This window comes from Colletotrichum paranaense (assembly GCF_030867605.1).
Source record: "Colletotrichum paranaense strain IMI 384185 chromosome Unknown Scaffold_2.1, whole genome shotgun sequence".
Classification (NCBI taxonomy): Eukaryota; Fungi; Ascomycota; class Sordariomycetes; order Glomerellales; family Glomerellaceae; genus Colletotrichum; species Colletotrichum paranaense.
This window is the reverse complement of record NW_026848960.1, coordinates 867,021-881,980: the sequence shown is the minus strand read 5'-3', so window position 1 is coordinate 881,980 and position 14,960 is coordinate 867,021. Positions and strand designations below refer to the sequence as shown.

Genomic DNA, 14,960 nt, shown 5'->3' with positions numbered 1-14,960 from the left:
ATAGAAACTACTCTTTACTTAACCCTAAAGATCTTTTTTATAAGGAATTGTTTTAGGTAAAGTACTTAGATAATAAATATTTCTAGTACCTCGTATATAAATAAAATAGCCGTTTCTATTTATAAAAACGTAATAATAAACTTATTAAGGATATTTATATAAAAGACTAGTTACTTAGTTAAATATTACTAAGCTTTAATAATAATAATAAAATAATATTTAGCCCAGATCTTAGCTTTTTTATAAAGTACCTTAATAACAAATATATAAAATAGGAAGATTATAAATATAACTAATATTAAATCTATTATATTAAAAAAGCTAAGGTATAGAGAGAATAATAAAAAAGATATAAATAAAAGAACTACCTAAAGAAGTAAATAATAAAAAACTAAAAAAGCTAATTACAAAAAAATAACGAAAAGTAAAAATAAAAAAAAAGTTCTTATATATAACTAAATAACGTAACGACGTATACTTATAAGTTAACCTCGATATTTATAAATAAAAATTAAATACTATTATTAATAGCGGTACATAAGAAACTTATATTTTATTAAAAATAGTAAATAAACTTAACTTACTATAAGTATAAAAAGATAACTTATATTAATTATAAATAGTAAAAAGAGAACGAGTTAATTATAATTACGAATATATTAATTAGGAGACCGTATACTTCTTAATATATATTAATAATTAATAAGAATAACTATAATATAATATTATAGAGATCGGAGATATTAATATTATCCTAAGGATCTCGTAGTTACGAAAGTATAACTTATAAATAGATTAGATTACTAGCTAAGTCCTTTAAGAAAATCTAGTTACTAAACGACTTAAGAAAAAAAAGAGTTTAAACGGATTTTTAATAACTCCTAAAAAACGAGAATAAATACGATATATAGCTTTTATTAAAATAATAAAAAGCTCTAAAAAGTTTATATACGGTACTAATAATCGAGGATCGTAACGATTCTAAACTATACTTAAAGAGTACTGAATATATATAAAACTATTTATAAAACCTAAAAAAATAAAATTATTAAAATATAATAATTAGGATATAAAAATCGAATTTAAAAAAAGAATATAACCTAGGTTCTACTTAATATACTTAATAAACTAAGAAGAATAAAAGTATTTTAATAAATATATTAATAAAAAACTCGAGAAAGAATATATTTAACTATCGAATTCTCCCGTAAGATTCCCCTTATTTTTTATATTAAAAAAGGGCGGAAAATTAAGACTTATTATTAATTATAAGAGACTTAACAAAATTATAAAAAAGAATTATTATCCCTTATTACTTATTACTAAGCTTAGAGATCTATTTTACGGAGCTAACTAGTTTATTACTATAAGTCTTAAAAAAGTATTTAACTAAATTCGAATTAAAGAAGGAAATAAATAAAAAACGGTATTCTGAACTTATAGAGGACTCTTCGAATACTTCGTTATACCCTTTAGACTTACTAATACTCTAATAACTTTTTAAATAATAATTAACTACGTACTCTAGGAATATATCGATATTTTTATTATTATCTATATTAATAATATTCTTATTTTTTTCCCTAACTTCGAAATATATAAAAAGTATATTTATATAGTATTTTAGAAGCTTTAAAATACTAAACTATATACCGAACTTTTTAAATACGAGTTCTATATATAAAAAGTAAACTTTCTTAAATATACTATTATACTAAGATAAATTTATATATAAGTATTAAAAATAAAAGTAATTAGGGACTAGCCTATATTACAGAACGTTAAGGACGTATAAAAATTCTTAGGATTTATTAACTTCTATCGACGATTCTTTAAAAACTATATTAGTATACTTAGACTTTTTAATAATTTAATATAAAAGGATAACCTATTTATTTAAGACCTTAAGTATAAAGAAGTATTTATTAAAATTAAAAATATAGTTATTTCCGAACTAGTTATTATAATCCTAAACTTTTAGAAACTTTTTAAAATTAAGACCGATACCTTAGACTTCGTTATAAGAGTAGTCCTAGGATAACGAAATAAGTAAGGAAAGTTTTACTCCTATTACTTTTACTCTAAAGTATTTTATAAAATAGAATTAAATTAGTAAATTTATAATAAAGAACTAATAGTAATTATCAAAGTATTTTAAAAATAGAGACTATAGTTATTTAGAACTAAGTACGAAGTTATAGTTTATATAAACTATAAGAACTTTATAAACTTTATAATAAATAAAAATCTAAATAAACGATAAGTTAAATAGAGCGAATTCTTATTTAAATATAATTTCTAAATTATTTATTAAAAAGGTTTAAAAAATAATAGGGTAGACGCTCTTAGTAAAAGACCTAATTACAAAGTCGCAGTCCCTAAAAAAATATAAATTATTTTTAAATAAAAGAAGGATAGTAACTTTATACTAATTACGAAGCTTTTTATAATAGCTAAAAGGATTAATACTAGCCCGATTAAAAAAATAACCCCTAAACTTATTATAGAAATTTATAGTATATTAGTATACGGTTATTAAAAAGTTATAAAAATATAAAAACGGATTTATTAATACTATAATAAATTCGCTATATATACTAAAATTATAAAAGTAATTAAGGACTACGCGACCTATAAAAAAAATAAGAATAGCCCGTATAAGCCTTATAATAAGTTATAACTATTATAATTACTAATAGAAATATAGTATTTAATTATATAGGACTTTATTATTAAATTATTAAAGTTTAGGGAACTATTTACTAAAGTATAATACGATAGTATTTTAGTTATAGTCGACCGACTTACTAAGTTCGCATATTTTATTTTTTATAAGGAATTAAGTACTATAAAAGACTTAGTATATATATTTACTAAGGTTATATTTTCGAACTATAGCTTATTAAAAGAAATTATTTTTAATAGAGATAAGCTATTTATTTTAAAGTTTTAGAAATCTCTAATTTCGTAACTTAGTATAAACTATAAACTATTAATATTATTTTATTTATAAACTAATAGATAAATAAAAAAAATTAACTAAATTCTCAAAATATACCTTTATTATTATATAAACTACGACTAAGATAACTAAGTAATACTTTTACTAATAGCTTAGTTCGTATATAATAATATAATTAGTAAAAATACAAAAGAATCCTCGTTTTATCTTAATTATAAATTTTAGCTAACTATATATAAAGAAATACAATAAGGACTATAAACTATAAAAGTTATAATAAACGTAAATAAACTTAAAAAGATTTATAAATAAACCTTATTAAACCTCAAATTTATATAATAATATATAAAAAAGAACGCGGATAGATTAAGGATTAGAGGACTATTTTTAAAAAAGGGGGATAGTACCTACCTCCTTTACTATAATATTAAAACGAAATAACTAAGTAATAAATTAAATTATAAAAAGCTTAGACTTTTCGAAATTATTAAAAAAGTCTTATTAGTTAATTACGAATTAAGACTACTAGATACGATACGATATTATCCCGTTTTTTATATTTTATTACTCGAACCTATACTAAGAGGCTTATATATAGAAGATTATATTATTATTAAACTAAACTAATTAGAGTACGAAGTCGAACGAATTATTAATTATAGAGTTAAGAATAAAATACGAAAATTCCTTATTAAATAAAAAAACTACGGATATAAAAAAAATATATAAGAACTTATTACGAACTTCTAGAACTCTTAATAGCTTCTTAAGGAGTATTAAAATTAAAATTAAACTTAGAACTCCTAGCTATTACGGTATTTTAATTAATAATCTTAAAAATATTATTAGCTTATACTTTACGGGCTACTAAGGAAGTATTTTTAAAACCCTTAAGAAACTCTTTTAATATAATTCGATTCTTTTTAAATACTATTTGCTTTTAAAAACAAAGACGCTCTAACTTAAATAATAACTTATTTAACTTAGCCTAAGCTTATTAATAAGCCTCGGCCTTTTTTTATAACTCCGTAACCCTTTTCTAAAACTACGACTTTTCCGCTTCTTTTTTATAATTAAAATAATCAAACTCCGTTATTAATTAACTAATTATACCTAGTTAGCTAGACTTAATAAATAAAAACGTAATATTTATAAATATAAATAGTATTAGTAAACGTATCGTACGAAATATTTAAATAATAATATATTTTATAAATTTTAGAATTAAAAAGAACTAAATAACGGACCCCTTGTGAGCGATAATTTAAATAAGGTATTATTTTTATACTTTTATTAAAAAAACGAATAATATATAATAATTTATAACGAGACGTAGCTATTAGAGATTTCGATTTTTTAATTCGACCTAATATCGTATTAATATATTTTAAAAAAATACTTAACGATTCCTTAACTTAGGAATAGACGACCTATTTATAAGTTTAGAAAACTAAACTTTTAAAAAAAGGAGCTAATATTACGACTTAATATATATAATAAGGCTAAGGTCCCGCCCTATAGGACTTACGGTAGCTACTATACTATATATATAAAAGTGCGGACTTAGAGTAACTCCTCTTAAAACGGAAGAACTATAAATAAGTTACGTAACTACGATTATATAATAAAATAAAAAACGGAAGCCCGTAAATAAATAGGATGGATAATTATAAATAAATAGGACAAACGACCGTTTAGTAAATAGTTAGATAATAGTAAATAAGAACGTTATAAAAGATATATTTAGAAAACGAGACTTATATATAATATAAATTTAAGCTAAGCTTAAAAATAGACTTCTTATAGCTTTTTTAATAATTAACTTAGTACTAAATTTTATAATTATTTTTAGCTATCTTTATTAAGAACCTCTTTTAATAAGATTATAATTAATTACCGAAGCCTTACTTACTTTACGACTTATAAATATAGCTTTAGGGAAGCTATTTATAATTACGATACTATTTATTTAGTATTCGCTACCTTAACTTTTATTAATATACTTATTATAACTAGCTAGCCGTAATAATAAGCTCTATGTATTTATTTAGTATTAATAATATATTTTTATTAACTATTCTAACGCCCCTATTTTAATATCCTTATTACTTAATTATTTTAAAAAGCTATATAGCCTCGTAGTTAATAAATAACTAAATTTTTAATATAGTTATCGGAGCTTATTTTCCGTTAAGTAATTAATTAACTTTATATTATTAATAAGCTTTATAAACGTATACCCCTATCGTCGTTTAATTATTTTAAAATACTTATTACTAGAGATTTTATTTCTTATATTATTAAATATAATACCTAACTAATTTATATTTTTTAAATATAAAAAAAATAAGGTATTAATAAGTAAAATATAAAAAGTTATTAGTTTAAAGTACGTCTCTATTTTTTTCTTATACTTAGGGTAACGATTTCTTTACTTAGGCCGAAACTAATTTTTATAATACCTACCGTTAACGTATTAAGCGTTATTAATATAATTTTTTATAGCGCTTAGAATTACCCTTTTCTTTTTATTAATTATTACGATATTTTAATATTTAGGATAATTTTATAGAAATTATTTAGGCTATATTTTTCGCTCCTATAAAATACTTATACAAGCTTAGTATTTAAATAATTTAAGTAGTATAAAAAAGACCCCTCTAGTTATTTTTAAAATTACTTAGTATTATATTATTATTTTTTAAACGTTAAGAGAGGTATTAGTTTTTTTTTTATATTAAGAAAATAAAATTTTATATTATTAAATTTATCCTTTTATTTACCTCTATATTTATTATTTAAAAGACCTTCCTTTATTATTTATAAATAAAAGCCTACTTATTAAGAGCTTTTATTACTTTTTATTTATTTAGCTTTATATATCCTCTTAAAGCTAATAATATAAAAAAAGAGTAGTTAATATTATTAACTTTATTATAATTTAATTTATTAATATAAGGGGTAAGGTCTTTTTTATTTTTCAAATTTCTTATAAAGTACGGGTATTTTAAATTATTAAATTAGCTACTTTTACTAAGTTCTATACCCCCAGATCTGCCCTTATATATAATAAAGAATTAGTTAAATTAATAAAGGCTAGTTTTACTATTTATTACTCTTAATTTTTTATATTATTTATATAATTTAATATACTTTTTTTTAAAATAGTTACTTAATTAATATTTTTTTTTTATAAATAAAATACTATTTTTTTATTACCCTACTCGCGAGTTAAATTTTTACTTATTTAATAAATCTAAGCCTCTTTATTAACGATTACTATACTTAGCTTCTTTTCCTTTTTTATTATATATTTAATTAACTTAATATTATTAATAAGGGCCGTTATATACTTAGAAGTAAGTTTAATACGGTATTCTCGCTTTAATATTAAAACTAAATCTTAGTTTTAAATAAAGCGTTTCGTAATTTTCGGGTATTTAATATAGGGTTATTTTTATGTTTAATATACGTTAAATTATAATATAAAAATATTTTACTTTCTACTCGTTAATCCTTTTATTTAATTAAGTTTTTACTAGCTTATTAATTTAATTAATAAGCTTTTTAAAGATTTTTATTTATAATTTACTTTTTATTATCTTAGCTATAAATATAAAAAAAATCGTTTATAATTTAAATAAGAGCTCTAAATTCTTATTATAAGTCTCGAAGTAGCTTCGGATTGCGTTAATAATATTAAAAAAGTCGTTTTAATCGAAATTATATATTACTTTATAATAATAATTAAAGGCTTTATTTACGAATACGATATTAATTATTAAATAGTATTAGTATTTTTTAATCCCGACTTTTTTATAATAATTATAAAATATTATTAAGGTTTTTTATAAAACCTCGTATTTCTTTTTAAAGTATAATTTCTTTCTTAAGAAGATTTTTTTAAAATTTATAAATTACTTTATATTTATTATTATATTTTTAGTATTTATATATAATCTCTATATTATTACGTATTATTAATAATTTTAAGTAGTTTATTTCTTTTTTTATTAGCTAATTAGTATTAAATTTTATATTAATAGTAGCGACGAGCTATAAATTAAAATAAATAAAATTATTAATTATTCTATTTTTAATATTATATTTTATTTTTATATATCCTTTTATAATAATAGATTATTATTAGTAATTATAAAAAAGAAATCTAAGTCGTTTACCCTTTTTTTAGATTCGTTAAAATAATTATATACCTTATTAACTTATACTTAAGTTTATAATATAAATTCTTTTTTTATAATCGTTATTATTAAGATTTTATAAGGTTTTTATAATTATAATTACGCTAATAGTACCCCTCGTTTATAAAAGAATTTATTAACTACTTTTATAATTCTTAAGCTTATACTTACGAACTATTTATTTAGTTAATAATTAAAGTCGTTTACGATTTTATAAAATAGGGGTTACCCCTATAGCCTTTTTTTTTTATAAACTTTAATTAAATAAATTAATATTATATTAATTTACTTGTTATTAAGTTAATTTACGATTTTATATATTTACGTTCTTTAATAATCTAAGTTAATATTTACTTATTTATAAGGGATTAGGATTTTATTTAAAATCGGGTTTCTTTTTTTTTTTTTTTTTTTTAACTTACTAAGGGTTATACTCTAGTTTATATTTATATTAATAGTTATTAATATATTTAATTTTAATAAGGATGTATTTAATTTATACGTTAATTATAATAAACCCGTACTTTTACTACTTAACGAATTTATTAAGGTTTAAGTAATTCCCGCTTCTTTTTATTATTTTATTATTACTCTCGTTTTTATTATTTTTAATAATTATTACTATTTTTTTAGATTACTAGCTATCGTTTTTTTTAAAAACCCCCTTTTTATTTAATATAAAAAAATAGGTTTTAATAGTTCTTTTTTTAATAATAGCGGTAAATATTTATATTATTATAAAAAAATAAAATATTTAATTTTAAGATTTTTATTAGTTACTAATTTTTATTATTTTTATATATTTTTAGTTTTATAAGCCTTATACTCTTCGTAATTTTTAAATTATTCTCTTTTTTAACTTACTTTTTTTAAAATAATATTTTATAATAATAATTAAAAATAAATACTAAGTAGTTTCAAAAAGAGCTATATAAATAAATAAATATAATTAGTAAAGTTAAGCCCTTTTTTTTATAAAATCGTAAAGTTAATAAAGTTATTAAAAATACTTACTACGACTTTTATTTATACTAACTAGGGCTAAATATTTTAAAAATCTTTTTTTTATAGCTTCTTAGTACCCTATTTTATAGTTTTTTAAGTAGTCTTTTTTATAAGCTAATTATACTAATTTAGTAATTATTATTCGCTAGTAATTCTTTTTATTACTTAGTTAATGTTTTAAAATTAATAATTTTATACTAAGAGTTAACAATATAAAAAAGAGCTTTTTAATAGCTTTTTAAAAAAATTTTTTTTTTTTAAATTTTAGTAAGAAGTTATTTATTTATTTTTTAAACTAGCGACTTTTTTTATTTTTTAAGCTAACCGTTTCTTTTTTTATATTAATTTTTAATATTTATAATATTTATAGCTCGAAACTATTAAGATTTTTAAATCCCCTTTTTTTTATTAAACCGTCCTCTTAATTATATTTTTATAAAATACTTAAGAAGTAATTAAGGGGGTTACGAAGAGGCTATTTAAATTACGGATTTTAAAATTAGATTTATAAAATTTTTATAATAATAAACCTTTTTATATATTATAAATTCTTTAATTTTATAACTCTTATATAAGTAGTTATTATACTTATTAAATAGCTTATATTATAATTAAAAAAATTTTTTTTAAATCTTATAATATTTTTTTATATTATATTTCAAGCTTACTTATTATATTAATTAATTAAACAGATAGTTATTATATAAAGAATTTCTTTTACTAATTTAGCTAGTTAATTTTTAATTATGGGCTAATTATAAAAAAGTTATTTAATAAAAAAGCTATTTAAAGCGACGGTAAAAGAATAGTTATTTAAGTAGTTTTATTAATTAATATAGTTTAACGTAATAAATATTAACTTTTCGTAAATAATAAAGGGCTATAATTATTTAATTCCGTACGGTATTTAAAAATTACCTCTTTTTTATTTATTTTTATAAAGTTAATTAATATAAATCTCTTATTTTATATAATATTAAGAAGTTATCTTTTTTATATAATAAGATATCTTACTAATTTATAATAATAAAATTTAATTATTAATTAGTATTAATATCCTTATTATAAAGTAATTAGTTCGAATTATAGGTTAACAAAGAGATTAATTAAACTATATAAATTTCTATATAAGTATAAAAAGGAGGTTTTAACTATAGGTTAGGCAGGCTATGATAATCGTAAGTAGGGGCCGTAATTGGCCCCTGCGCTGCTACTGTACGCCGGGGTCGAATTAGACTTCTAATCCGACATATCTTGATGCACCCCTCAAGCCGTTAGGCTATTGGAATCAACCTCATCGACCCCTTCGCGCCCCCAGTCATTGAACCTCGCTGTCTCTCCTACTCTTACGACGGGCAAATGGAGGTTGAGTCACTACGGTCAACCGAAACTCCTGGCCACGCAGCAAGTCCAAGCTCTTGGAGCAACGGAAACGCTGCCTTGGGTCATTGCCCTGAGCGACTCTGACATTTTGGAATTCGTTGAAGGAGTCAGCGCTACAGAGTATCACTATACTGGGACCTGCGCTATGCTTCCCAGGCCACTTGGTGGTGTCGTGGATTCCAACCTTGATGTGCATGGGATCGATGGCTTGAGGGTAGTCGATGCTAGTATCATGCCTTTACTTCCATCGGCGCATAACCAGGCGACGGTCAATGCAATCGCTGAAAAGGTAAAATTGCGCCCCTACGCATGAGATGGCTCGAATGTGTGCGAGACTAGTGCAGTGACTTTAGTGCTGACTGACTTCTCTTACACAGGCAGCGGATGCTATTTTACAGCAATATTCTTGATGAGCGTGGTGAAAGATTGATTACTTGAAGACGAAGGAATAGACGAGGGGAGTTTGGACAACTGTCTTATCGAGATATTCATTGGCTGATAGCTCCTCTACTCACTCAAATTCCCTGGGTTCGGCGGCGCAGAGAGTTTGTTTTACTTCTGTGACTGGTGCAACCTGCTGTTACATTTGCAATGACTTGTCAACCCTGCCTATCGCTAGAAACGTCGTATTTCAGGAGGTGCTCGCCCACTTTCACCTGGGAAATCTGATTGGTAAATTACTCTCGAGTGCCTCGAATTCTCGCCATGATCATTTCTCAGAAAATGATTACAGGCACAGCCGTTCATGGCCTGTGAGAGTTACGGACAGAGGGACGGCAGACAGGGGAGGGATGGGAAATGGAAAATCATGTGTGCACCAGAGGGCTGGGCCGGAATAGCGGTGCCGTCTTCTGCATGTCAGCATGTCCCGCCGCAAGGATGTGCTACTCGAACCAATGATGACCACTACCGATTCTTGCGAACAGGGAACTGAGGCCCCTCATCGACCGTCTTAACCAACCAGCTGGGACGATGACTTCAGCCAGCTGGCCGTTGTGTCTAGTGCTTACTCCGGGGCTGAGTTGCTGGAACAAGTCTTCCAGACCTGCTGTTCCAATGTTGAGCATTCAAAGTCCTGGTATTGGGGAATGGCTCCCGGTTTCTTTTTGTTTTCCTTTCGAGGTGTAACTAAATCTTGGGATGAAGCGATAGGGTTCCGGGCCTGCTTTGCTAATTCCACTAGACTGGTAGATGGCGTCGGGGCGAACCTTAGTCTAGCTATAACTTGGCACAGATGATCGAATGAGATGCCAACAACTTTCAGCACTAGCATATCCGCTAGCAGTTCATATGACCAGCACGCTCCAGCGAGCGGGAAAGCCTTACGGCCCCGGTCTCCCAAGACAATTTGAATCATTTGTTGCACTTGTTCCATTATGGAGAACTGCAGGGGTTACACGTGATACTTGCTCCTGCGCAGGGGCTGATTTTGGCTGCCTAGCTGAACTGCATTTTGTCTCAGCCATGCTCGGATCAGGCTGGCTGCCAGCACTGGAGAAAGCCCTTGATAAATCAGGCTCTCTGCTAATCTCTTTCTCCTTCAATATTTCAAGAGAGTTTTAGTCACTATACTCACTGTATTTGTATCTTGGGGGCTCAATGTCCCTTTTCACAATCGTTCCGAGTGCCTAGAGGAGCAACGTCAACTGCCTGCATCCAAGTTGAGGGATCTCGCCAAGATGTCGTCATCTGATCCCACAACCTCATCCGGCAGCGACAGTGACAATAATGACAACCAAGTTGAGTTGATCGTAGCGGTTGTGGCATTGGTCATTTCAGTTCTCGCCTTCATCATTGCGATTTTCCAGGCCCTCCAGCAATACTACGCGTCGGCGACAGGCTACTCATCATGCACTCCAAAAGTCATGGGAGATTGGGCGAGGTTCACACGACGACGATTCAAATGGTACGAGTTCCGCTTTGAGGTGGAATTTGAAGTTCCCGTCATATTCGTTGCGCCGCCGACGAACCCGCGGGGACCCCTCGGCGTGCACGACGACAAGGAGATTACCTACATGACCGGAACGACAGATAGTTACAAGAAGACGTATACCTGGGACCAGGAAGAGTACGACAAGCACTCCAAAACTTTGAGGGCTGGGATGACGCGCCAAGCTATCCACACCGCCGACAACGAGCTCGCAAACTGGACGAGTCTGCTCATGGCTATTCAGCGTATGGAGAGGGAGTCTCGAACGTGGCAAGACAAGGAGTATTTCGGATACAACCCTCAATGGGAAGCCCAGACACCGTGTCACCCGACCCAGGCCAGCACCACGGTACCCTACACTCTTACCGTTGGCATGCAGAGGAAGAAGAAGTCTTGGGATAGTATGCCAGACAACATGAAGAAACCTTACGCAACGACAACGATCTCACATCTGGTGGAAATGGCGGCAATGTTAGGCGTTCATTGGAAAGAGTTTAACCGAAATGAAGACCGTTACCGAGGGCAGGGCAATGGTTTCAGCATCACCGGCTACGACGTCGACGATCTCGGTGTTGTGTTTACATTCGAGAAGACTGGTCCGACTTGGTTTCACGAGAACAGGGTAGTGCCGAACAATAAGGTCAAGGAGCTCTGCTTTGGTTATTGTCCGACGATTTTCCGCCAGCAGAACAACGACAACTACAAGTACGCTGACGAACCAAAGGATATCGGAACGCTACAGCTTGGCAGCATGTCGGCCATTGCAGAGACTCTAGTGGTGATCGGTTGCAACACTAACACTGTCCGGCATTTCCGAAAGTCTACTCCAGATACAAGACACATCCACCTCTTCCCGAGTAAATCTTGCCAAGAATCATTATATTCACGAGATTCGAATACTGACTGTTACGTTTTAGTTGCTTTTGAGATCCTAGGCATGGTGGGTGCCGTCCTACAGATCCCCGGCACGGCTTTCCGCATGCTTCCCAACCCAACCATTTGGCATTGGGACCGGAAGTCATTTTCACTGAGGACTTTCCTCAGCGACTACGTCCACATAGTGGGTGAGTCGGCAGCAACAGAACCAATGCTCAGAAGTACAGAAGGATCTCGAATTAGCGTGATTCTCAAAGAAGCCGGCAAAATTGAAGACAAGTTCGAAGAGCTCGAATCTCGTGACGGCCCGGAAGCGATTCTGAGACGAACAAACAACACCGAGGAAAGAATCTACTCCAATGACCTCGTCATGGCTTTGCATTCGGCCATTTCGAAATGCGACGAATTCCTTCAGAATCAAGAGAGGATAAACCTTGTCCAAAACGTGCTCCGCGTGCACCTGCAAGAAATCTTGCGTCTTTTGAACGACAAAGAAGGGGAATACAAGACGGTTGTGGTCACTACAGGAGATCAAGCTCGGTCAAAGAGGGACTCAAGACACGACCTTGTTGTTCCAGGAGCATCCCCTATCTTGAGGACGCGAGAGGAGAACGAGGATATCGAGAAGGAGATATCGCTCCTTCAGAAGCTGGATTCCGCGTCTTCGAGCGAGAGGCATGGTGTTCTAGCCGAAATTTACCTTCTCTCGGTGCGCAAGCGGGTCATTGATGTTGTTTGCAAACAGCTGCGGGTTGATAAAGCTCGTAAAGAGCGTGGAGCTAGATCGATCATCTCTGATGCTTCCACAGAGGTGATCGCCCATGACCAGCAACAGCAAATCAATGATGTGTGGTGCATGCTTGTCTTCCGCATGGTATGCTGGTTGCTTCTGCATGATTTCCATGGTAAGGATATCCAAGTTGAGAAGAGCGAGATATTTGGAAGCCGTCTGCCGGTTTACATCACATAGGGTTGGGATGTGGTCATGAAGTATAACACGAATTACGATGGAATGGGAAAATGTCTCAATAATGAAACTGTACATTTCTTGACTGATCCTGTTCACTACACTTCATGGCTCCTTCTGGGTTTATCATCTCTGATGTCCCATGTAATTTTCATCTACTTTCAGGACTGGCTACCTATTAATATGGCTTCGCTTGCCTAAAAGGATATACACGCGACCATAGAAATTACACAAGCGCTAATTATCAAGTATCTAAGCCCCATTCGTGCCATTGGTGCCGTTCTCACGCTTCTTCAACTCCTCGCGGACCGCAGGCAGAATATAGCGACCATAGTCAATAGCATCGTTGAGGTTGTCATATCCACGGATAGAAATCAACTCAGCGCCAAGATCGACATAGTCCAAAATGGAGTCGTTGATGGTCTTGGGAGATCCTACCAGTGCCGTAGAGGCTCCGCGAGCGTTAGTCGCAGTGACGGTGGGGTACCACAACGCCCGGTCCTGAACCTCGCCCTTCTTAGCGATGTCAAGCAGACGCTGCGAGCCGACATTCTGAGGCTCGGGTCCGTTCTGACCAGGCTTGCCCTGTCCGGCAGAAATGTTTCCCTTGAGCGCATCGAGCGTGCGGTGTGCCTTGGCCCATGCAAGCTCCTCCGTCTCGGCGATGATGGGACGGAAGGTAACCCAGATGCGGGGCCGGTCCTTGCGGCCGGCCTTCTCGGCCTCGGCGTAGATGCGGTCAATCTGTTCCTTTGTCTCCTTCAACGGCTCACCCCACAGTCCGAAAATGTCGGCGAGGGAACCACCAATACGGTAGGCCTCAGGGGATGAACCGCCAACGGAAACAGGAATTGTGCCCTTTGTCGGGCGGACGCTGCTGTGAAAGTCTTTGAAGGTGTAGTACTTGCTCTCCCAGCTGAAGGGCTCCGGTGATTCCCACGCTCGGCGGAGAATCTTGATGTAGTCCTCAAGGCGGCCATAACGCTCGTCCTTGGAAAGGAAATCACCCTCCTTGGCTTGCTCTGCATCGCTTCCACCGGCAATGAAGTGCACGACGACACGGCCCTTGCTGAGTTGGTCGAGTGTTGCCAGGGCCTTCGCGGCAACGGTGGGGTAGAGGGTGTTTGGCCGCAAGGCGATGATGACGCTGACGTTCTTGGTGACCGCTGCGATGGTCGCACCAATTGTGAAGGGATCAAATGAGTTTGAGCCGTAAGGAACGAGTGTGTAGTTGAAGCCGTAGTCGTCCAAGTTCTTAGCGTAGCGGACTAGGAACTCGGGATCAACGCCAGCACCAGGGATCGGGTTGATCTCCGTTGAGGCGTTGGGGAAAGTTACGCTGATGAACTCGGTCGGCATTTTGCTAAGTGTTTTCTTGGGTTTGGGTATCAATACTGCAGAATAGTCTTCTTCCTGAAATTGCTATTCGTGAATTATGTGGTCGCCTATATACATCCGTTGCACGATATGACGACAACTGCAAGATAATCACGCCTTACACCCCGAGCCGAAATCGGCAAGGGGTTCCCCAGTGAGATGTCACCATAACCCAATCTAAATCCAGCACACTTGATCAATGTGGCAAAGAACATCTGACACCTTTATCGTTAGCTGTTTTGGAGAGCCTCAAGAAAA

General features: G+C 30.9%; 3 protein-coding genes across 3 annotated transcripts; 2 read left to right on the top strand and 1 right to left on the bottom strand.

Moving 5' to 3' along the window:
• Positions 1–9,697: 9,697 nt before the first annotated feature.
• CPAR01_02172 (choline dehydrogenase) lies at positions 9,698–9,962 on the top strand (the record flags this gene model as incomplete). Its single annotated transcript, XM_060486460.1, has 2 exons — positions 9,698–9,841; positions 9,930–9,962. The coding sequence occupies 2 exons, from the start codon at positions 9,698–9,700 to the stop codon at positions 9,960–9,962; spliced, it is 177 nt and encodes a 58-aa protein (XP_060353788.1).
• A 1,269-nt stretch (positions 9,963–11,231) lies between these two features.
• Positions 11,232–13,328, top strand: CPAR01_02171 (modin; the record flags this gene model as incomplete). Its single annotated transcript, XM_060486459.1, has 2 exons — positions 11,232–12,339; positions 12,400–13,328. 2 exons carry the CDS (start codon positions 11,232–11,234, stop codon positions 13,326–13,328), a joined length of 2,037 nt encoding a protein of 678 aa, XP_060353787.1.
• Positions 13,329–13,577: 249 nt separating this feature from the next.
• On the bottom strand, positions 13,578–14,684 carry CPAR01_02170 (uncharacterized protein; the record flags this gene model as incomplete). The annotated part of the gene is made up of 1 exon (XM_060486458.1): positions 13,578–14,684. One exon carries the CDS (start codon positions 14,682–14,684, stop codon positions 13,578–13,580), a length of 1,107 nt encoding a protein of 368 aa, XP_060353786.1.
• Positions 14,685–14,960: the final 276 nt, after the last annotated feature.